Source organism: Rhinolophus sinicus, linkage group LG07 (assembly GCF_036562045.2).
Source record: "Rhinolophus sinicus isolate RSC01 linkage group LG07, ASM3656204v1, whole genome shotgun sequence".
NCBI lineage: Eukaryota > Metazoa > Chordata > Mammalia > Chiroptera > Rhinolophidae > Rhinolophus > Rhinolophus sinicus.
The window spans coordinates 64610089-64633343 of NC_133757.1; the positions used below are offsets into that span (position 1 = coordinate 64610089).

General features: G+C 37.3%; 1 protein-coding gene across 14 annotated transcripts in view; it reads left to right on the plus strand.

Moving 5' to 3' along the window:
- ZFAND4 (zinc finger AN1-type containing 4) overlaps positions 1-18144 on the plus strand; it is a 107237-nt gene extending 89093 nt beyond the window's left edge. For all 14 annotated transcript variants that reach the window (XM_074337278.1, XM_074337277.1, XM_019716172.2 and 11 more), the window contains 4 exons: positions 5890-7065; positions 8093-8147; positions 16130-16247; positions 17207-18144. In XM_074337278.1, coding sequence (XP_074193379.1) covers positions 5890-7065; positions 8093-8147; positions 16130-16247; positions 17207-17342 — 1485 coding nt within the window. In that variant the 3' untranslated portion in view covers positions 17343-18144. The remainder of the gene's footprint in view (positions 1-5889; positions 7066-8092; positions 8148-16129; positions 16248-17206) is intronic.
- The last annotated feature ends 5111 nt before the right edge of the window (positions 18145-23255 follow it).

A 23255-nucleotide genomic window follows, 5' to 3' on the forward strand; every position in this document is an offset into this window, starting at 1 on the left:
TTCCTTGGTCTTCTGTTTTACAGAACTGTTTCTTAGCCTTTTTGGAACATTCATGTCAGATTTTTTGAAGAGTGTAAGCTAGTGGTTTTGTTACATCATGATTAGATGCAGGTTAAATATTTTGGGCAGGAACATTACATAGATCTTGCATTGTTCTCAGTGCAACTTATCAGGAGGCATTTAATTTTATAGTATTTTCATTATTTTTTAAGAAAATTTGCAGTTTTAGTTTACGAGATGTGATCAAACAATATGGTGAATGTTTAAATTAAAAAAAAAATTATTACAGTAAAAGATAAATGGCCATTAATGCCCCTCAAAATACTCCCCCTTACTTCAAACACACTTAACCCATGTTTCTTGCCACTTCCTGAAACAGTTCTGGAAGTCCTCTTTTATAAGTGTCTTTAGTTGCACTGTCGTGGCTGCCTCGATGTCCTGAATCATTTTGACTTTGGTGACGAGCCAGAAGTCGCACTGTGCCAGATCTGGTGAATAAGGTGGATGAGGACACACTGTAATGGTTTTATTTGACAGAAATTGCGGTACCAGAAGCAATGTGTGACACAGAGCATTGTCATGATGGAGGATGATTTATGGCACACTTTAAAACATACCTTCTCTGAACTGTAGTTCACACCCGACTGACTGCACCAAACAAGTTGAAACTTGTCACACAGTGTTACTGAGGTTCGTCGCACTGCTTCCCGTATTAAAGATCCCTGCCTTACCATTGGATAGCACTCGGTAGCAGCATTCATCATTTGTTTTTATCACAATGGAAAGGTTCTGGGTTGCACTTCGTTTCTGGTACCGCAGTTTCTGTCAAATAGAAACATTACGGTGTGTGTCCTCATTCACCTTATTAACCGGATCTGGCACCATGCAACTTCTTGCTCTTCCCCAAAGTAAAAATGACCGTGAATGGTAAACATTTTGAATCGATTCAGGACATCGAGGCAGCCACGACAGCGCAACTAAAGACACTCAGGAAAGAAGACTTCCAGAACTGCTTCAGAAAGTGGCAAGAATAATGAGATTAAGTGTTTGAAGTGAGGAGGAGTATTTTGAGGGGGATTAATAGCAATGTGTCATCTTTTAGTGTAACAATTTTTTTTACTTAAGCATTCATCGTAGTGTTCGATCATACCTCGTATAGTTTCCCTTTTATCCAAGAGTTATTTAACGGAATTTGAAAATTTTCTGGTTAGAGAGGCTTTTTGATTTTTCATTATTTTTTAATTTCTAGTATTATTGCATGGAAATCAGAGAATGTTGTTTATATTTCTACTTAATAGAATTTGATTGTTTGTGATCTAATAATCACTCTTCATGAATATTCCATTTACATTTTAGAATATGGTTCATTTTCTATAATCAGAGTAAAAAAATTGATAGTTATCTGTAAATTGGCCTTATTGATTGGTTATTTAGATCCTATATTTCCTTATTTTTTTATCAGCTTGATTTCTGTTGAAATAAGAATAGTGATATGTGAAAGTCTATTAATGGGTTTCTGTGCATTTCTCTTTTCATCTTCCATAGTTTTTGCTTTAAAAAGGTAGTTGTGTGATTTAGTGCATAAATATTAATAAGTGTATATTTTCATTATACTGATAATTCTAGATGTTATAAAATATTTAATCTCTGTTTGACTTTCAGCTTGAATTTTCTTTGCCTGATATCATCAGGTCCATAACCCTTGTTTTCTTATTGTTTTCATTTGCTTTTTACACCTTTCTCAAGCTTTTTGAAATTTTTTTTTAAAATTAACATTTTAAATTTACTTTGTTTTAGGTATATCTTTTACATATGATTGGGTTTTGCTTTGTGAACCAATTTGAAATTTTAAAAAATAGATAACAATCATATTTACATTTATTGGTATGATTTTTATAGTTGGTCTCAACTGTCTTATAATTTTGTTATATTTACAGTTTCTTCATGGTCTGTTTTCTTTTGTATGTGTATGGATATGTGGATGTGTGACTGTGTACTTTTTGGACCTTCAGAAGCTTTTTCTTTTTGTCTATTTTTAACTTTATATTAGTATCTTTTCATGTTCTTGATCTGCTTTTTCCTTATTTAACCTTCTTTTATTTTCCATCTTTGAAAGATATCTTTTGAGTCCTACTTATTAACAAAGTTACAATTAATGAACTTTCAATAAATAAATTAATTTGTTTCTCTCCTCTTTTTTCTTCCATTTAAAAAAATTTGCATTATTTCTACTTTTGTAGAAAATATAACATTTATAAATCATTCTTTTACTGTTGTCCCACTCTTACATTAGTTTTACCTCTTTAATTAAACATATACCATGCTTACTATCAGTTTTTTTACTCAATTTTACCCATAATTTTTTTATTAGAAGAAGCTCATTTTTACTAAATTACTCAGTAAAGGCTTATATGTACAGTCATTCCTCAGTTATTGGATATTTTCTTTAGCTTGGATACTTAAAGGACAATTTGGCTGAATAGAAAATGCTTGGTTCACAGTTTTTCCCTTGAGTTTCTTTAAAATGTGGCTCTACTGTTGTCTTGCCTTGTGTATTGCCATTGAGAAATCTAGTTGCCAATCTGACTTTCTAGTCTTTGTAAATTGAGGATTTTTTTTCCTTTTAAGTCTAATGATTTTAACACAGTGTATCTTGAAATTAACCATTCTGCATCAATTTTTACTATACACTGAGTCTTGTGACTTGAAGATTTCAAGTTTTATTTTGGGAGTGATAGTTTTTTAAATGTTTTCATTGTTTCTTTGTTTTCTTTTTTAGAGACTTCCTTTGTACACATGTGGGATCTTATTTTTCTTCTATGCAAGCACTCTCTGATTCTTTTTGATTCTTTATTTCATTTTCATCCTCTTGGCTTTTTTCATACCTTCCTTGAGTACTTTGTATTACATGTTCAGGAGAATCTAATCTCCTGTGGGCACGTTGTAATTTAGTCTTCATTTCTGAGATGATTTAGTGGCTCTTCAGATTATTTTCTGGGTTTTGTCAGCTCTCATTTCACATCTTTCTTTTTCTTTTGTCCATTGTGTCTTGAGTTTTTAGTATTCTGATGTGATGTGGCTTTTTTTTTTTTTTAAAGCACATCATTAGGTTTTTTGTTGTTGTTGCTGTTTTGTTTTTTATTGGGGAGGGGGAACAGGACTTTATTGGGGAACAATGTGCACTTCCAGGACTTTTCTCCAAGTCAAGTTGTTGTCCTTTCAGTCTTAGTTGTGGAGGGTTCTGTTCAGCTTCAAGTTGTTGTTCTTTCAGTCTTAGTTGTGGAGGGCGCAGCTCAGCTCCAGGTCCAGTTGCCGTTGCTAGTTGCAGGGTGCACAGCCCACCATCCCTTGCGGGAGTCGAACCGGCAACCTTGTGGTTGAGAGGACAGGCTCCAACCAACTGAGCCATCCAGGAGCTCAGCGGCAGCTCAGCTCAAGGTGCTGTGTTCAATCTTAGTTGCAGGGGGCAGAGCCCACCATCCCTTGCGGGACTCGAGGAATTGAACTGGCAACCTTGTGGTTGAGAGCCCACTGGCCCATGTGGGAATCGAACCGGCAGCCTTCGGAGTTAGGAGCACAGAGCTCTAACCGCCTGAGCCACCGGGCCGGCCTCCTGTGATGTGGCTTTTTAAAAAATATCTGCAAATACTAACTTAAGGATGTTAATTCAGGTTGGAGTGTTGTGATGCAGTTTTGTTTTGCTTCTTTGTTTTTGGGGGTGGTATTTTCATCAGCTGAAATGTTCTGATTCTCATTTTCCGTTTTATTTCATAGTACCTTAGTATGGATTTGGTCTATGTATTTCTGTTTTATGTTCTGATTTTTTTGTGAAATTTTTATTTACTCAAATAAATGTTAACAGTTATGTGTAGATAAAAGTGAGGATTTTGTGTGACAAAGTAAATTACTTATTTCAAGAGTACCCTCTTTCATTTTAGTGAAATGTAGTTTTGTTTTTAAATCAATGGCAATCTTATTGGAGGGTGAGGTTGGTGTGTTTTCTGATTTTGTGATTTTTTTGTGGCTATAGGATTCTTACTTTCACTTTCTTGCTACCTTCTTTACCTTTACTATTAAGTTCTCAATGGGATCCTTTTCCTTCCAACTTACCTCTTCTTTCCCCAGAAGTGGTATCTTCTTGAAGCTATCTCCTCAGGTCCTGAACAGTTTTAAGCCACTTTCTTTTAATTTTCTAGTAGCCTGTGTTTTAATATCCTAGATCTTAAACCTGCTTTCAATATTTTCATAATCAAGTGGGAGTTTCTCTTTTTGGGTTTATATTTGTTCCATCAGCCCTAGGTTATCCATACCTCTCTTTTTTTTCCTTCCCCTCCTTCTCTTAATGCCCTTCCTCCCCTCCTTTTCTCCCTCCCTTCCTTCCTTCTTTCCTTCCTGTCTTGTTCCACAGTCTAGCTTGCTCTCACTATAGGCATAGGCTTTGCAGGTGAGTATCCTGGATTTGAGTGTTTTTCTACTTACAGGTAATTTGAAGTTAATTTTATCTGTTTCCTAGCTTTCATGAAGGCATGATTTTATTTGTTTATGTTGTTAATCTGTGTGGTTTTTTGGAGAATGCATGAAGAAATTCAGATTTAGGCAACCACCATTAATCATTATAGCCCAGAAGTCATCACCTTCAGTTTTGTAGAATATTTTTGCTGAGTATAAAATTGCAGATTAGCAAAACAGTGGCCCTAGGATAAAAGCAGCTATGGGAGCCAGCATATCTTTCTTTTGTTTTTAATTTTTTTAATTTTAATTTTAATTTTTAGTTTTAGCTTCTCTACTTCTTGCCTCAAGTGATATCCACTGAATTATCTAGGTTTTCTTGTATTTCTATGTTGGGATTGTTGATAGGTCATTAGGTATTACATCCCATCTGGATGCTCATAACAACCTTAATGATAAGAGATAAGGCTTCATAACTTTAATCTTCATCTGTATCCATAACATTATGAATTGTTGTGATATTTTTATTAAAAATCTAAAACCTACTGTATCAGAGACCCGTAGACCACTTCCATGTTTAATGGTTTGCTAGGAAGACTCACAAGACTAGCGTATAGTTGTATTCATGGCTAGGATTTATTACAGGAAAAAGGTAGAAAGCAAAATCAGCAAAGGGAAAAGGCTCATGGGGTGAAGCACAAGCTTCCCAGAATCCTTTCCTGGTGAAGTCTCACAGGATGTGCTTAACTCCTCTATCGATGAGTTGTGTCAGCACATGTAGAATGTTGTTTACCAGGAAGTTCATTTGAGACTCTGTGCCCAGGGGTTTTATTGGAGGCTGTTCACATAGGCACCCTCTGCCTAGCCTGCACCAAAATTCCAGACTCCCAGAAGGAAAGACGGTATTCAGTGTAAACCATGTTGTTTGCACAAATAGATTAGGCATGGCGAGCTACTTTTATCAATCAGGGTGGTAAGATCCCTCTTGAAATACAAGTCCCCAGAAGCCAGCCAAAGAAGCAACATTGCAAGCAGGCATTTTCAAGGATAGCAGTTTAGTCCTGTTAACTCCTTTCCAATACCTACCTAGCCAACCATGCTCATCTTACTAGGAAAAGTTGTACGGAATCAAAAATGGTCAGCAATGTCATATCTAATATAAAGTGAGTTTTCTTCTCGGCAAAACTCTGACAGTGAATCAGAAGTGAGGAAAGTAAATAAAATTATTTTTCTTTAACATTCTCAGAAAATTATACTTAAGATAACAAATTTCTTCTCAATCGTAAGCTTAAGGTTTTAATCTTTTTAAACATTTTAAAGTGAGGTAATCAAAATACCAATATCTTATAGTAAATCACATTTTCTTTTTTCATTAATTTTTGTTTATGGGCAGAGAAAATGACTGTGTAAAGGAATTATATGTTCACTCTTTTCTTTTAGCCTAAGAAATCTGTCAAGGTAAAACCTCACCCACCTATAGCTCCTCGACCTTCTAGTAGTTCCACAGCAGCTGCTCGGCACAGATTGTTAAGAGTTCTCCCCCACATTGGGCAGTCTTCTTTACCTTCTCCTGGGAATCCACATCTACCTGAAACATCCAACAATGCAGTTTCAAGTCTGGCAACTCTGTCCCCTGCTGATAGAACAATATCACTTGTCCCTAGTAAATTTCTTACGGAAGATGGTAACTGGGAGAGTAACACACTGTCTCCTTCGAATGATGGTGTCAAACTACCACCTCAGATAACTCATATGGAGTTTGAAAATGACAAAGTGTTTGTCGACTCTGTTCTCCATCTTGAATCATCCCTGCCTAGGCAGACAAAACACTTTCCAGGAAATTTGTCATCTAATAATGAGGATGACGCTATTTTATTTCCAACTTCTGAACAGTGTGTAACTGAAAAATCACTTCTACCTGAAGTGGGTTTGTTTGCTTCATTTACAGAAGGACATACTGATGAACAGAACAGTGGCTTAGAAGATGCTTCAAAGATAAATCCAGAGTTCTTACTCACTACTGGTAATAAAGGGTCAAAAACTGCAGAACAGCATCTTAAACATGTTGCAAGAGTTTTGAGTGGTAAATCAGTAGAGACCACAGTTCTCAACCACCGTGAATTAAGTCCTCAAAAGAATAGACTCTTGTCACCTCTTCACTGTTCTACACCAATGTCACTCTATAATTCTCTGGTGAAACCACAGAGACAGTCCAAATGTCCTGAGTCTGGGACTCTCCAGTCTTCTGCTTCGCAAAATGTGCTCCGGTCATTGGATGTTCGAAATATAACTGATTCTTCTTTCTCTAAGTCTACTCACTTTCGAGCTGTTAAAGTTGATTCACCTGGGAAAAGATCCGATATTATTTCTAAAGTTGAGGCTCGGGATATCACAGAAATGGCAAACAAGGCTTCCAAAGAGCCTGTTGGTTGTGTAAATAATGTAGGTTTTCTTTCTTCGCTGACCCGTAGCACAAGCAGAGATGGGTTCCAGAGCACGCGTGGGGTAGGCAAGCTTTGGACCTCGGGAATTGGGCTGTCTACAAACCTCCAGCATTTTCAGGAAGAAAGCTTTAGGAAAAGTTCTCCCCAGTTAGAATCTGCAGAATTTTTTCTAGTAAGTATTTACCTTTCAGTATATTCTACTTGTTGTCCTTGTAGTGACTCAAAATATTTAAAGTTTATTTTTTCGGTTACATAAGTAAGGAAGCCTAAGGTTGACTTCTTTTCATAGTTTCTGTTAAAATGTTTATGTAGTTTGTAGTAAATCTTTTTAGCAGCTGAATTTTAACTAATGTTTTAATCCTAAATTGAGAACTATAATTTGAAAATTATTTCATGTAAACATCTTACCAGATACAGTAGTCCCCTCTTATCTGTGGTGGTATACAATCTAAGACCCCCAGTGGATGCCTGAAACCACGATAATACCTTATATATACTGTTTTTCTTATACATACATACTTGTGATAAAGTTTAATTTATAAATTAGGCACAGTAAGAGATGAACAATAACTAGTAATAAAATAGAACAATTATAACAATGTACTGTTAAAAGTTATACAAATGTGGTCTCTCTCAAAATATCTTATTATACTATATTCAACCTTATTCGTCTTATGATGATGTGAGATGGTACAATGCCTACATGACAAGATGGAGTGAGTTTGACAGGTGGGACAAAGGGGTGATTCACATCCTGGGAAGGATGGAGTGAGATTCCATCATGCTACTCAGAATGGCATGCAGTTTAAAACTTATGAATTGTTTATTTCTGGAATTTCCCATTTATTATTTTTGGACCTCGGTTGACCTCAGGTAACTGAAACTGCGGAAAGCAAAACTGTGGATATGAGGGAAATACTTTATTTTTGAGTGCTAAATACCTTTTATTAATGTTTTTCCCAAATAAGAACTTCTTTTTGTGCCATCATATCATACTCTCTTAAAGATAAGTAATAAATACTATATTGCTGGATGTGAGAATGAGGTTTCAAGTTTATTTAATCAAAATTAGGTTAAATAATTTTAAAATAAAGCCCAACAACATGTTTGTAAAAAAGTACAAGTATTTTATGTTTGGTGATCTTTTCTTCTGTTCTCCATTAACTCACCTCTATAGATGTTTTGTGTTTTCATTGTAGTCTGCCCGTGGTATTGGAATGAATGGAAATAATACAGCAACAGGGAAAAGAGTAGGTAAGCTACAGATAACTTTGAAAACAATATAAGGCTAATAATCATATCATTGTGCATACTGTTGAGTTTCAAAGAGAAATGAGAAGAACATTCTCTGGTATGTACAGAGCAAACTCTCCCTAAACTTTATTTCACTTAAGAAAATGATTATGAGAACTGACTGTAGGACGTATTTGAAGAATAAAACAAAAATGAAATTTAGGTCTCTGTTGTCTGGGAAGAGATATGGTCTATGTGAAAAGACAAGGTGAATGAAGAATTAACATGTAGTTCCCATCCCTCCCATGCATTGACCACTCTGGAGCCATGCTGGGCTACTGGGTGGGCTTTGATGCAGTAACCTAGAAAGTTATTTTTTAACATCGTGATCCAATGTCAAGGATGGTAGTAAGAGTTCTTTTTGATAGACTGGTTATTCTGGATAAAAGAAAAGGATCTCTAAGGCCAGCCCTTTCCAAGGAACAATAGCACGATGACTGTAACACTAAAACCTCGTTCTACCATAACACTTTAAAGCTTCACTGGCTGGCCAGATTTTCAAGGTGGCCATTGCTGTCCTCAACCTTTGTGTGTTCATGCCCACACTAGGAAGGGAAGCTCTTTACAAAGGTGTACCACCTTTGTAACCTCAAGGTTCTAAAGGATATTTGATAAATTATGGCTGTTATGTGAGTGTTGTCTTTAAAGAGATACGTAGGCTTTGTTTTCCATTATTATATAAGTTCCATGGTTCTAAAGTCTTAATACATCCCTTTTTTAGACAATTTTTTTATTGTGGTAAAATACACATAATGTAAAATTTACTGTTTTAATCCTTTTGAAGTGTACAGTTCGGTGGCATTAAGTACATTCACATTGTTGGGCAACCATCACTACCATCCATCTCCAGAACCCCTTATGTCTTGAAAAACTGTAACACTGTACCCATTAAACACTAACTCCACATTTCCCCCTCCCTCTGGCCTACTCTACTTTCTCTCTTTATAATTTTAACTACTCTAAGTACCTCATAAGTGGAATCCTACAGTATTTGATCTTTGTGTCCAGCTTGCTTCACTTAGCATAAGGTCAAGTTGCACCCATGTTGTAGCATGTGTCAGAACCTCCATATTTTTGAGGCCAAATAATATCCCATTGTATGTATATGCAACATTTTGCTTATCCATGCATCTGTGGATGGAGACTTGTGTTGCTTTCACATTTTAGCTACTGTGAATAAAGCTGCTATGAACATGGGTATAAAATATCCCTTTGAGAACCTGCTTTCACTTCTTTTGAGTATACAAGGTCTGACAATTAAATTTGCAAACTTGTTTTCAACAATGTTGCTAACCTTTTTTGATATCAGAGGGATTATTCATGATGAATCTGTGCCAACTGGACAACCAGTTAAAAACCAAGTTTACTATTTGGAAGTGCTGAAAAGGCTGTGTGAAAAAGTTAGACGACCTGAACTTTTTGCCAACAATTCATGGCTCTTGCATCACGACAATGCACCAGCTCACAGGGTACTATCTGGAAGGGAGTTTTTAGCCAGTAAACAAGTAAGTGTATTGGAACACCCTCCCTACTGACCTGATCTGGCCCCCAATGACTTCTTTCTTTACCTGAAGATAAAGGAAATATTGAAAGTAAGACATTCTGATGACATTCAAGACATCAAGGGTAATAGGATGATAGCTCTGATGGCCATTCCAAAAAGAGTTCCAAAATTGCTTTGAAGGGTGGACCAGGCACTGGCATCGGTGCATAGCTTTCCAAGGGTAGTACTTCGAAGGTGACTGTAGTGATATTCAGCAATGAGGGATGTATTATAGCACTTTCTTTAGGATGAGTTCGCAAACTTAATTGTCAGACCTCGTATACAACGGAATATTACTCGGCCCTGGGAGGGAATGTATTCTTGCCATCTGCAGCGGCATGGATGGACCTGCGGGGATATTGTGCTGAGTGGGGTATGTCAGACAGAGAATGAAAGAGCAATGTGATTTCGCTTATATGTGAAATCTAAAGAACAAAATAAACGAAACAAACAAACTCATAGATATGTCTGATAGTTGTATATATACCACCTCTTCTTTATCCATTCTTGCATCGACAGGTACCCAGGCTGCCTCCACATCTTGGCCATTGTAAACAATGCTGCAATGAACATATGGATGCACTTGTCCCCTCAAAGTAGTGTTTTGGGTTTCTTCAGATAAATACCCAGAAGTGGGAGTAGTGGGTTCTTCTTTGTCTCTTGTTATAGACTTTGTTCTAAAGTCTGTTTTGTCTGGTATAAGTATTGCTACGCCAGCTCTTTGTTTCCATCTTCATGAAATATCTTTTTTCATCCCTTTCAATCTGTGTGTGTCTTTTGATCTGAAGTGAGTCTCTTTATCATATGTAAGGGTCTTGCTTTCTTATCCATTTAGCCACCCTATCTTTGATTGGAACATTTAATCCATTTACATTACAATGAATGTTGATAGATATGTAGTTATTGCCATTTTATTATTCATATTTTTAATCTTTTTTTTTTTTGGTCTTAAAGAGTCCCTTTAACATTTTAATACTGCTATGGTGGTGATGAACTCCTTTAGCTATTTCTTGTCTGGGAAGCTCTTTATCTGTCCTTCGATTCCAAATGATAGCTTTGCTGGGTAGAGTAATCTTGGTTGTAGCTACTTGCTTTTTATCACTTTAATATTTCCTGCCAATCCTTCTGGCCTGCAAAGTTTCTGTTGAGAAATCAGCTGATAGTCTTATGGGAGCTCCCTTATAGGTAACTAACTCCTTTTCTCTTGCTGCTTTTAAGATTATTTCTTTGTAATATTTGGCATTTTGATTATGACATATCTTGGTGAGGGCCTCTTTGGGTTCATCCTGTTTGGGACTCTCTGAGCTTCCTGGGCTTGTATGTCCATTTCCTTCACCAGGTTAGGGAAGTTTTTCATCATTTTTTCTTCAAATCGCTTTTCAACTCCTTGCTGTCTCTCTCTCTCTCTTCTCCTTCTGGTACCCCTATGATGCAAATGTTGGTATGCTTGATGTTGTCCCAGAGGCCCCTTAAACTGTCCTCATGTTTTTGGATTCTTTTTTCTTTTTGTTGTTATGTTTGTGTGTTTTTGCTACATTATCTTCTAAATTGCTGATTCGATCCTCTGCTTCATTTAATCTATTGATTCCTTCTAATATATTCTTAATTTCAGTTATGGTATGCTTTATTTCTCACTGGTTCTTTTTTATGTTTTCTACCTCTATTTTTATGTTTCCTATCTCTTTGTTGAAGTTCTCCCTGAGATCATTGAGCATCCTTATAACCAACCCGTGTTTTGAACCCTGGGTCTGGTAGATTGCTTCTCTATTTTTTATTTTTTTATTTTTTTTTAGCTTTGTTCTGTTCTTTCATTTGGGACATGATTCTTTGTCTCCTCATTTTGGCTACCTCCCTGTGTTTGTTTCTATGTATTAGGTAGGGCTGCTATTTCTCCCGATCTTAGTAGTGTGGCCTTATGTAGTAAGTGTGCTATGGGTCTCAGTGGCACAATCTTCCTGTTCATCTGAGCTGGGTGCTTCAGGTGTGTCCCTTGTGTGGGTTGTATGTGGTCTTCTGTTGTAGTTGAGCCTCGGTTGCTCTTTGCATGTCAGTAGGAGGGATTGACTCTAGGACTGATTGGTTGTGAGTATGGGTCATCACTACAGTGGAGGAGCTGTGGTTCAAGGGCTGACCCTACAGATCAGGATTCACTTTAGTGGGGCTGTGGTGCCTGACCAGTTGCGCTGTGGTTGCATTGTCTTTGGAGATGGGCAGATGATGCGCTGGCTCAGTCTGAAGATGGCCACTGAGCTTGCCAGCCTAGGGCCTTCTGGGAGGGGCCCTTATGCAGACCAAGCTTAGCCCTAGCCTCTGTCCTGCCCGGGGACACTTGGCATGAGCCACAAAGCAATCCACAGATGGCCGCCTGTGCTGTGCTTGGAGGTGCCTTGAGAGGCCAAACTGTGAACTGAGGCCGGCTGGCACTAGTGCCAGGCTTGAGGTTCGGGACATGCTGAAGCCAAGTGCTACTTATTTGGGTTTTGTGAACCTTTGAGAGATTTTAGGAAAGTCCACAGCATGAGCCAAGACTTGGTCTTTGTATGGAAAAGCCATCGGAAGCGGCTTGGGTGTGCCCGAAAGTTGGGGGTGGAGGGTGGTTCAGGGAATCACCAGGATGGACGAACAGTGTTAGCCAGATTGATGGACACTCAGATACGGCTGCCTGCATCCTCACTCCAGGAGAATAGGACTGCTAAACAAAGAAACAATGGATTCTATCAGCACTTCTGTCTGGGAGAAAACTGCCCCTCCTGCCCTTGACTTGACGGCAGACAATTTAGTGCCTCCTCATATGTCCTTGGCCCCTTTTCAAGCTGCTGCCCAAGTGCTTGAGTTCAGAGTGAGTGAGTCTGTCAGTGAGTAAGTCCATGCCTGGGCCTTTTAAGAGAAGTGTCCGGGAGTGCATCTGCCCTCCATCTAACTCAGTCACAATCTTCACTGGCTTTCACAGCCAGAAGTTATGGGGACTTCTCTCTGTGACACTGGAACCGTGGGCTGGGGAGCCTGGTGTGGGGCTGAGACCCTTCTCTCCTCCGGGTGGTTCCAATGCAGCCGAGATATCCCTTCTAATTTTTAAAGGCCACACACAGGTGTGGGACCAGCTTGTTCCACATCTCTGCCCCTCGTACCAGTCTCAAGGTGGCTTTTTCTGTTTGTCCTTAGTTGTAGGGCTTCAGTTCAGCTAGACCTCAGGAGATTCTTAATGATGGTTGTTTTACAGTTTAGTTGTAATTTTGATGTGGTCATGAGAGGAGACAAGCAAAACATTTACCTACTCCACCATCTTGACTGGAAATCTACTTTACATGTTAAAATTATTTTTCCTTGACATATAGTCAAGCCTGTCCTGTCCTAACCCATAGCTCAGCCTCTTTAAAGTTGGTGTTTCACGTATTTCTCTCTTACCTCTAACTCAGCCTTCAGTGCGTTCTTCTTTTCTCATTGCTCCTTTGAAATTTCTGTTGCTGAGGTCACCAAAGATCTCCACAATTTCAAATCCAGTGGATGCTTCTCTTTCTCTCTCTCTCTCTCTCTCTCTCTCTCTCTCTCTCTCTCTCTCTTCCCCCCTCTCCTTCCCTCCCTCTGTCTTCCCTCTCTCCCCCAACCCCTCTTATTCCGGGGTATCACATTGTTGTAGTTTTTTGGGGTTTGTTTTTGTTTTTTGTTAACCTCAGTGTTTTACTCATTTTCCAAGACTTGTGTTTGTCCTTGGGTACCCTCTTTTGGTTCATTTCATTTAGGTTAAGCCATCTGCTGCTCCCTGCAGTGAAGATTTCCCAAACTAGAGCTGTGTGACTTGCTGCCATTTCCTTTCAGTAATAACTGTACCATTCTGAATTACCTGGAAGAGCCTGTGAAAGTTTGGGTATAACTTTTATTTAATTGACCTACTAAGTTCCTCCATTGGTCCTCTTTGCTTTTCACTATAGGGTCTCCCTTGGAAATTTTATCCATTTTCATAGCTTTCATCATCATTTTAGGCAGATGATTATCAAATTCACACCTTGAACACTATTATTTTGTTGGCTGCCTTTTCTGTTGGGTGAATTTTTGTAGATCATTGTGTAGTGCCAATATTAGAACTGGAAACACCAAACAAGTGAGTTAATCCAAATATCTTTAATCTTCTTCTGAAAAGCAACTCTTCACATCAGTATTGTGTTATTGTTGACTTTTTCTTTATTCATTTGTTCAACACACATTTGAGAGAGGGCTTCAGAGAGGAGTTGATGATTGATGACATCTTACAGGATAAGTAGAGTTTTACTAGGTTGGCAAGGTGGAGTAGAGTATTTTAGAAGAACAGATTGTGCACGTAATGTGTCTAGTCCATCATTCAGGGGTGGGTATGATGTGGTAAAGGACAGAAAATCTTTCTGGAAAATTACAAAGGTATCATACTGGACATACGTGACCTTGAATGCCAGTCCAAGGAATTTGACTTTCCTGTATGCTCTAGGGAATGTACATATTAGTGATGGTTCCTAGCCTGGAGTAGATGACTAATTAATTGTTTTCTCTGGTGGGTAGAAGGATATATGGAAACCATTCTCATAGAAGACTGCAGTTAATGTATCTATGCCACCTCATTCCTGTCACTGCTCTGTTCTCTGTCTTGGCACATTCACAAGAGTTCTTGAATGAAAAAGTTGGGGAAACATTGAGTTAAGCACCCTAAGGAAGGAAAAAATGAAAGTGTGACTGCACTGAACTAAATTATCATCTACAGATTTTTCTACTGTTGGTTAGGGAAGAATATTCCAAGCCTGAATTTCAAAGGAAATTTCCGTTAAATGAGCTTAAAGAAGATATCTGGTGCAAATGCTTATTTTTTAAGAAGTGGAGAGTATCCCATCACCTTTGTGAAATGTTCTTGATAGCTCTCAATGTCTTGAAGAAGAAATGCTAATTAAGTGAGTGGGTGCCCAGCATTATTAGGAGTTTAATTGTTTCAAATTTTGTTACCAGTTTTGGGCAAGATCAGAAATGTATTTTAAACTGGCAATAAAACAAACCTAGCATCCAAAAGGTGTAGCAACAATTAATTGTAATTCTAATTTTTTGACCCTTGGAGAATTTTCAGAGACTTTTAGCTGCCAGGTAAACATCGAGCCCAGGCCTCCCAAACCTTTCTCGGTGGTGGGGAACAGGTTCCAGTGCCAGTGACATTCAGCAGTTGTTCTCTTGCCCTTCCCTTTGTTTTGGTTTTCTTTGCTTGCCTCTTGCTTCTTGGCCTTTGAGTGCCAGCCAAGTGCGCTGTGTGCTTGTTGTTGTAACCACTGTCACAGTGACTTGGAGCCTCTCCACTTAGGAGGGATTTGTTGGAATTTTGCTCAGTTCTAAAAGCATTTCACTTATTAATTAAAGAAATTGATTTAATTCTTTCTCATAACAGATGTACTCTTATTTTTAAGGTAAAAAATCAAGTTGTTAAAATAGTACAGAATTTATCAGTGCACCATATTAGTCACTATTGATGATATGATATTTTACATAATTAAAACATTTAAAATTTCCAAATGCTTTTTATATGTGAGAACTGAGTTGACCTTAGAACCCTTAGAAATCTAGGGAGAAAAAAATAACTTGTTCTGTTATCTTAAAAATGAACAAATTGAAATTTTTAAAGAATAAATAACTTGTTCATGCTTTGACCAATAACTTGTTCGTATCAAGACCATTATCGTGATACTCTGGTGTTCCTTGTTGGTGTGAAAGAACAGGTAATTGTATTACACAGTACCGTGTTTCCCTGAGAATAAAGACCCACCCGGACCATCAGCTCTAATGCATCTTTTGGAGCAAAAATTAATATAAGACCTGGTATTATATTATATATTATATTATATTAGACTCGGTCTTATATTAAAATAAGACCACGTTATATTATATTATATTATATTATATTATATTATATTATACCCTGTCTTATAGTAAAATAAGACCTGGTCTTTAATTATATTATATAAGACCGGGTCTTATATTAATTTTTGCTCCAAAAGACACATTAGAGCTGATAGTCTGGCTAGGTCTTATTTTCAGGGAAACATGGTACGTATATTGTTTCTCAGAGGCCTCATAAATATGGTTTTAAACCAGACATTTTTCTTGATTCTCTGTCAAAGTTTGGTGCACTTTATGTACACTGATGGCCCTTAGGAATAATCAGAGAAGTTTTGGTGTGTACAAAAAGTCCTAAAAATATGAGTCCCAGTCAGTTGAAACCTACCACATCTTAAAAATATAACAACTCATCTTTACCTGCAGATTCTGAAAATAATTTTAGATATAAAAATAACAAGTTAATTTTTATGGCATAGAAGTTTGCTTGTGTTTTGCTTAACATTTCACATTTTGAATTTTATGCCTGTATTAATGAAGCTGTCCTTTCTCTAAATAGGAGAATGTACTCATCATCTTCCACCTGTGAAAGCCCCTATTCAAACAAAGAAGAAAACAACAAAGCATTGTTTTCTATGTGGAAAGAAAACTGGACTGGCTACTAGCTATGAATGCAGGTAGGTTGGCTAGCTGGCAAAGCTGAGGTGCTTTCTTTGTGGTAACTCAGCTTGGGGGTACAATATAAAACATTGTTTAAATCGGCTATTCGTAACATCATTAAGATGATGTTCAAATAGCAGCTCTCAGGTGAATTCCTAATTAGCTGAAGTGAAGAGCAAGTAGACAACTCATGAATTGACAATCTCATGAGATCCTCCCCTGCCTTATAAATGAACAGCTTTAAACCAATGGGAGAGTGCACTTTCTTTGCTTTATGAAAGATATACTCAGTTTTTGTTTGAATATAGCTTGGAAGAACCCCTCCTCCAAGATTCTATTTTAAGTTGAACAAAAAAAGGACTAAATTTAAAATTAATGTAGTATAAATTTTAACAATTATATGGTACACTTTTATTTCAAAACAGATGAATAATATATTTACAAAAAATAATAATTTTTTTCTACCCATAATTATTTCTTTCATTAGCGTTCATTAACATGCCCCAAGGATGGTATCCGCCCTTAGGTTGAAGCCAGGCATTAAAAATAACTGCTGATTTTGAGAGTGTATTCTATTCAAATGGAAACAGCTTATCTTGTTGCTGGAAATATTTTTTAAGTCCTTTCCTGGCTTAGTTGGGTTTTACATAATTTTCTTATGAGAAGTTCGTAGTTCTCCCATGTTTAAGTAGTGAATATATTTATCAGCTTTGCAATTTTACTACTTAATAAAGAGCCATACTGCTTCATTCCATAACAGATTCTTTATTATAAACTCTCACATTCCTGGACCATTACCTTGTTCTTTTGGGGGGTTCTTCTGCTTGTCTATGAGCGGAAGGGAAATGCCGGAGCCGAAGCTGCTAGAGAACCAAAGGGCTCCTGTGGGACTGCCGGAGGTCAAGCACTGATCTCCCGAACAGATGGGCCTCGACTAGAAATGTGACTATTCACATGAACTTTTTTTGTGCTTTAGATGTGGAAACAACTTCTGTGCATCTCATCGCTATGCAGAAACTCACAGCTGCACCTATGATTACAAGAGTTCAGGAAGGAGATACTTACAGGAGGCAAATCCTGTAGTTAACACACCAAAACTTCCAAAACTCTAATTCTTGCTCTGCGCCTAACTGTTCTCCCCGAGGAATTGTATTGCAATGACAGAAGAAACATTGTTTAGACTACATTAATTTTGTTTGACTCCAAAAGATTTGCCAAATAATGAAAGCATATGATGCACAGTGTTGGAGCATGAGAATGCTATTGTATTTGATATCTCTATTCTTGGGTGAATCAAAAGTTTTTAAATTAGTTGTAAAAACTTTATAATGATTTAGCTTTGTTATTGCATCTCTTCTGTTAAGTATTTTGTATATTTGATATTGCAATTTTACTAGACAAGTCTGCAAAATGTGTACTTTAGGAAGTTAACATTGACTGTGTAACGAGCTTCCACTTTATACAGAAATGAGCTGTCAGGTTTTGGCTCTACTCAAATGTACCACTTGTGTGTGCGGATTTTTAAAAATCCCATGTGTGAAAGTTTATTGAGTTTACTAGCAAATTCCTTTTTTATTTCAAGCTACTTTTTTATTTAAAAAAAAACACGAAAAAAACATTTGGTTTTCCCATGTGGTTTTAACACAGATTTCTTCCATATTCACATTGGCATTCAAACATGTATTCATTCTATAAAACACATCATGTTAATTATAGTATATAATTCTTAAAATGCTACTTTTTGAATGGTAGTTTTAAAATAGAAGATGTCCCATTTGTTGCCATTAAATACAGAACCCAACTTTTTACTTTTTGAAAAATGGCTACATTTAAAACAGAATCTCACCGCTTGGTTTGTCTTTGTGTATGTTGAGTGCTATTACCAGGAGAAATTCAAATAAATATTCAATTTCATTATGAGTTTGATTTTTGATTACTTAAAATTTTTCTCTTATGAATACTTTTAAATTAAAACCATTTAATTAAATAAATCAGTAATTTACTCTACTTGGAAAAAAATGATTATCAGTATAAAGGTATTCTTTTAGGGAATAAGGACCCTGCTCTCCAGATGTAACCAATATGCCATTCACGCTTTGGGGAGGCCATTTGCTTTATGGCAGTTTAGTTGAACCTAATGGTGAACTCTGGTAAACAGCTGGCAGGCAATCCACATGGGGTCTGCAGGGTTACCAGAAGGCTAATTTAGGGCCTCCACAGGGTTTCTTTCTTTATATAAGTTGAGTGAACTAGAGATTTCCCTTAACCCTTCTGTCATGCAGGGTGGCATGCGGTGGGGTCTCTGGTCCCGCTCCCCACATAACAACGCAGGATATGGTGAGGCCAAAAAGGAACACCCACGGAGCCATAGGTAGGGGAGTCATACCTTTATATTCTTGCTGGCAGCTGAGTTGGAGACACAGGAAGCAGGAGCCACATGATCCGCAACCTGCCGTCCACTTCTCTCTGCCAACCAACAATCCGCCTCTCTGCAATCCGCAATCCACACTCTGCCATTTGCTAGCTCAGCCACCATCTTCTTGCTAGCCCCCATTTGCTGCTAGCGTAGCTATGGCAGTTATGTTAGAGGCCAGTGGCTCACTGGTTACAGCTGAAGGCCAACTAGCCACAGCTGATGGCCATCAATCACAGTTGATGACCATCTACTACCTGAGCCAGCACCTTTCCATGTGAGGCTGAGAGCCTGGAAACTGCACTCCTGGCTCTGTCCCCACACCTTCTCTACTTCCTGTAAGAGCTTGAATGTTGGATGGCAAAAGATGCCTTCATCTTCTCTCAGAGCAAGAAGGAAATATATTTACAGCAGGGAAAGTGTGAGAAATTAGTGGAACAACACCGCACTTAGGTGTTGACGGAATACTTTTTATAGGGGCTGTATAGGCTAATGAAAAATATTTCCATCTTCGTTTAGTTCAGTTTTTCCTCCCTTATCAAGACAACGTGTGCTTTAGACATTTAAAATCTAAGAACTATATTACGTGGACAGGCTGCTGAGAAATGGACCAAAACATATTTATTCTACAAGTAAATATGAATACTTATGGCTTGCTTAATGCACTCTGCTTTTTAAACCACAGCCAGGTAGACATGTCTCGTTTGAAGTTTGCCAAAGATTTTGGTCAAAGTTGAGTTTGATTTTTTTTTTTTTTTTTTACCAATTTCTAACTTCCTGAGAGATTAAATTACAGTGGTACCTCGGTTTTCTAACGTAATCCACGAGTTCTGAAATGTTGGAAAAGAGCCGACAGCTAGGCCTCAGGTCTTGCACTCAGCGGAATCTGCGTGACATGTTCGACTTCTGAGTCGTGTTCGAAAACTGAAGCACTTCCGGGTTTGCAGTGTTCATAAACCAAAATGTTCATCAATGGAGTCATTCGAAAACCAAGGTATTACTGTAGTTTAATTCAAGAAATTATATCACGATTGGAAGGTATTTCTTTATGCTTTGAATTCTTATAGAGAAGCGATCATAATTTTAGAGACCTCAGATCTGCCTTTGCATTCCTGGTAATTAGCGGAGTGCCTTGCATATAGTCATTGGTTAAATAGTAGTTAAATAAATTAATTGAAGCTTAACCATGATTTTTAAAAAGGCATTTATATTGTCCGATATAACTAAACTAATTTTATATTATAAAATTCATTTTCTGTGGGTTTTTTTTTAAATGGTAAGCATTTAGTTTTAGAAACATTAAAAGTCTTAAAGGGGCCGGCCCAGTGGCTCAGGCAGTTAGAGATCCATGCTCCTAACTCCGAAGGCTGCTGGTTCGATTCCCACATGGGCCAGTGGGCTCTCAACCACAAGGTTGCCAGTTCAATTCCTCGAATCCCGCAAGGGATGGTGGGCTCCGCCCCCTGAAACTAAGATTGAACAAGGCACCTTGAGCTGTGTTGCCGCTGAGCTCCCGAATGGCTCAGTTGGTTGGAGCGCGTCCTCTCAACCTCAAAACACAAGATTGCTGGTTCTACTCCCACAAGGGATGGTGGGCTGCGTCCCCTGCAACTAGCAATGGCAACTGGACCTGGAGCTGAGCTGCACCCTCCACAACTAAGACTGAAAGGACAACAACTTGAAACTGAATGGCACCCTCCACAACTAAGATTGAAAAGGACAACGACTTGACTTGGAAAAAAGTCCTGGAAGTACACACTGTTCCCCAATAAAATCCTGTTCCCCTACAAAAAAAAAAAAAAAAAAAAGGTCTTAAAAATTTTTAGCTTAGCTATATGAAATATTTTTAAGTTAAGTTTAGTGCATTTTAATCATTCTAACATGGGAATTTCAAATACCACGTTTTTAAATTTTATCAGTGTTGCAACTTGTGTAGGGATTTAAATATAAAAAAGAAGACAGGAGTTAATTTTCTGATACATGTTTACGATGGTGGTAAGCCATCATGATAAATAACCCAATTTTGTATCTAGCAGTATTTTCCAAAGTATGACCCCTTTACCACCACTGAAATATGCAATGATTTTGAGTGGTATATGGATGAACATTTGTTAATAATTATATATTTTTAATGTGTGTCAGAAAAATATAACTCTAAATTGCTTAAGTTGAAAATAAAAGAAATTGATGTAAGTTAAAAAAAAGTTGATTGAAAATTGACAAGCAAGGATATGTATAATAAAAATCATAAAAGTAGATGTGAATGACTGAAATTTAGAACTAATGGTATGATCTCATTTTTCTTTGAAAATTATTCTAAATTTAAAAAATGGTTAATGGAAGTAAATTACATGATTTTTAGAAAAACTATATAAGGATAAAAAAATGAAAGTACAAATAACCATAGACCTCCTCCCAATTTCTTTAAAAATTTTTAATTCTAATTTCTCTGGTAGTTACCATCATAGCACTAGCCAAAATATTTAGACATTATTTTTTGACACCCCATCATTGCAGGCGAGGAATTTAGCGTGATAACACATTACCTCAACACTCTACTTTCCAATTTTTATTAGTATAGTAGTCTGCTCATGCAGTAACTGCTGTAGCAAATAACCACAGGCTGGGTGGCTTAAACAACAGACATTAATTTTCACAGTTTGGAAGGCTAGAAGTCGCAGAGCAAGGTCCAGTAGGATGAGTCTCTTGCTGTCTCGCTTCCTGGCTTTCAGAGAGTTGCCTTCTCATGATGTCTCATGTGGCCATTCCTCCGTGTGGATGTGCACACAGCTCCATGGTGTCTCTTCCCATAAGGACACTAGTTCTCTGGGATCATCTAATCTTGATTACCTCCTTACTTCAAATATAGCCACAGTGGGGGGTTAGGACTTCAACATGTGAATTTGGAGAAGACACTGAGTCCGTAATGGTCAGTTATTTTTGTTGTAGTAGTTATTTCAAATTCACCCACTCCTTGCAGTTGCTGTAGTCTATGTTACCATAGCTTTCATTTTCCTTCCTAACTAGGCAGCAAATAGCTTCCTATCTAGGTTCCTTGAATTAGTCCCAGGCCCTTCATAATCTGTTTTCTACTTAAATTGTGGTGAGCTTGCAGAACCAAAAAATTGAGCACATCAATGCTTGACATATATCAGTGACTTCTTTTCACTGATTCAGGGTCTTAGAATAAAGACCCAAATCCTTAACCCTTCTTCCTAGTAGGGCCTCTGTGGTCTGGCTTCCATTCATTGCTCCAGCCTCATATTGCACATGTCCCCTTGCTTTCTGGGATTTGCCCACACTGACTATCGTTTCATTTCCCCAGCCTGTTTCCCCTGGTTAACACCCACTTTTTCCTCAGATGCCAGCTCCATCATTACTTCCTGAAGGTGATGATGTATCCCTGTCTAATTCAGTACCCTTCCTTTTCATACCATATACTTTTCCTGCACGGAATCGAGTATTATTTTGACATTTGTGTGATCCTTTGAATTGCACAAGATGGCAAGTTTGCTGAGAGCAGGAATTGCCTTCTTGTCCATCTATCCATCCTTGTTGCCCAGCATTGCATGTAAACCTCAGTAAATATTTGTTGAACGGAAGAAGAAACTTTAAGAATGTACTAAGTCTCTTTAGTGATCTATCAACTTTAAGTGATATAGCCTTTTCCGCCTTGTTTTCAGGCTTATTTAAAAATTCAAAGCGATAAGTAAAAATATTATATTTATAGAAATATTATTCATTGAAGACACAAATACTATATTTTCTTTAACATAATCTAATGTCACTAAATGTAGTGATAAAATGGATTTTCTTTTAATTCCTTCATTTGCTCAAAATTATACCATAATTATTTTTTTATTCCTTTTTGGTACAGCTCATGTTTTTCTTTATTTTCAATTGTTTTTCTTTTTATTAATGTCATAAAGAAAATATACTTGCATCTTATCATCAGATTAAGATTGTCCATGTTCTTAATCATATAGCTTATTGGTAATCATTCTTCTGGAAGACATTCTTCACATAATCCTTTGCCTTTTGTTCTAATTTAGTTTGCTTTAATTATATTTATTTTTAAATACTTTCAAATTTATAGAAAAGTTAAAAGCACAGTAAAAAAGAACTTTCATAAACCTTTCACTCAGATTCCTTAGCTATTGATATTACATCATATTTGTACCCTCTCTCTGTGGGTGTATATAGCCATTATCATTAGTCTTTTTCTGAACCATTTGAGACTAAGATGCAGACATGATGCCCTTCCATCTGTATACGCTCCAGTGTGTATTTTTCCTGAAAAAGGACACAATCCTATGCAATTTCCATCCAACCCTCCAAAAATGAAATAAATATTGATTGATACGATATTATCATCCTGTCTAAAAACATTCAAATTTCACGAACTTCCACAAAAATGTTTTTTGTTTTGTTTTTCTCCCTCTGGTTCAGGATCCAGGAGCAAAATTTCATGGAGGGCTTTGGAAATATAAACTGTAAGACTTTCCTGGCATGTATAAAATTGTCCTTCATATGCCCTCACGCTTGATTGGTGGTTTGGCTGGATTTGGAAGTGTTTTCTCTCAAAAGTTTGAAGGCACTGAACCACTGACTT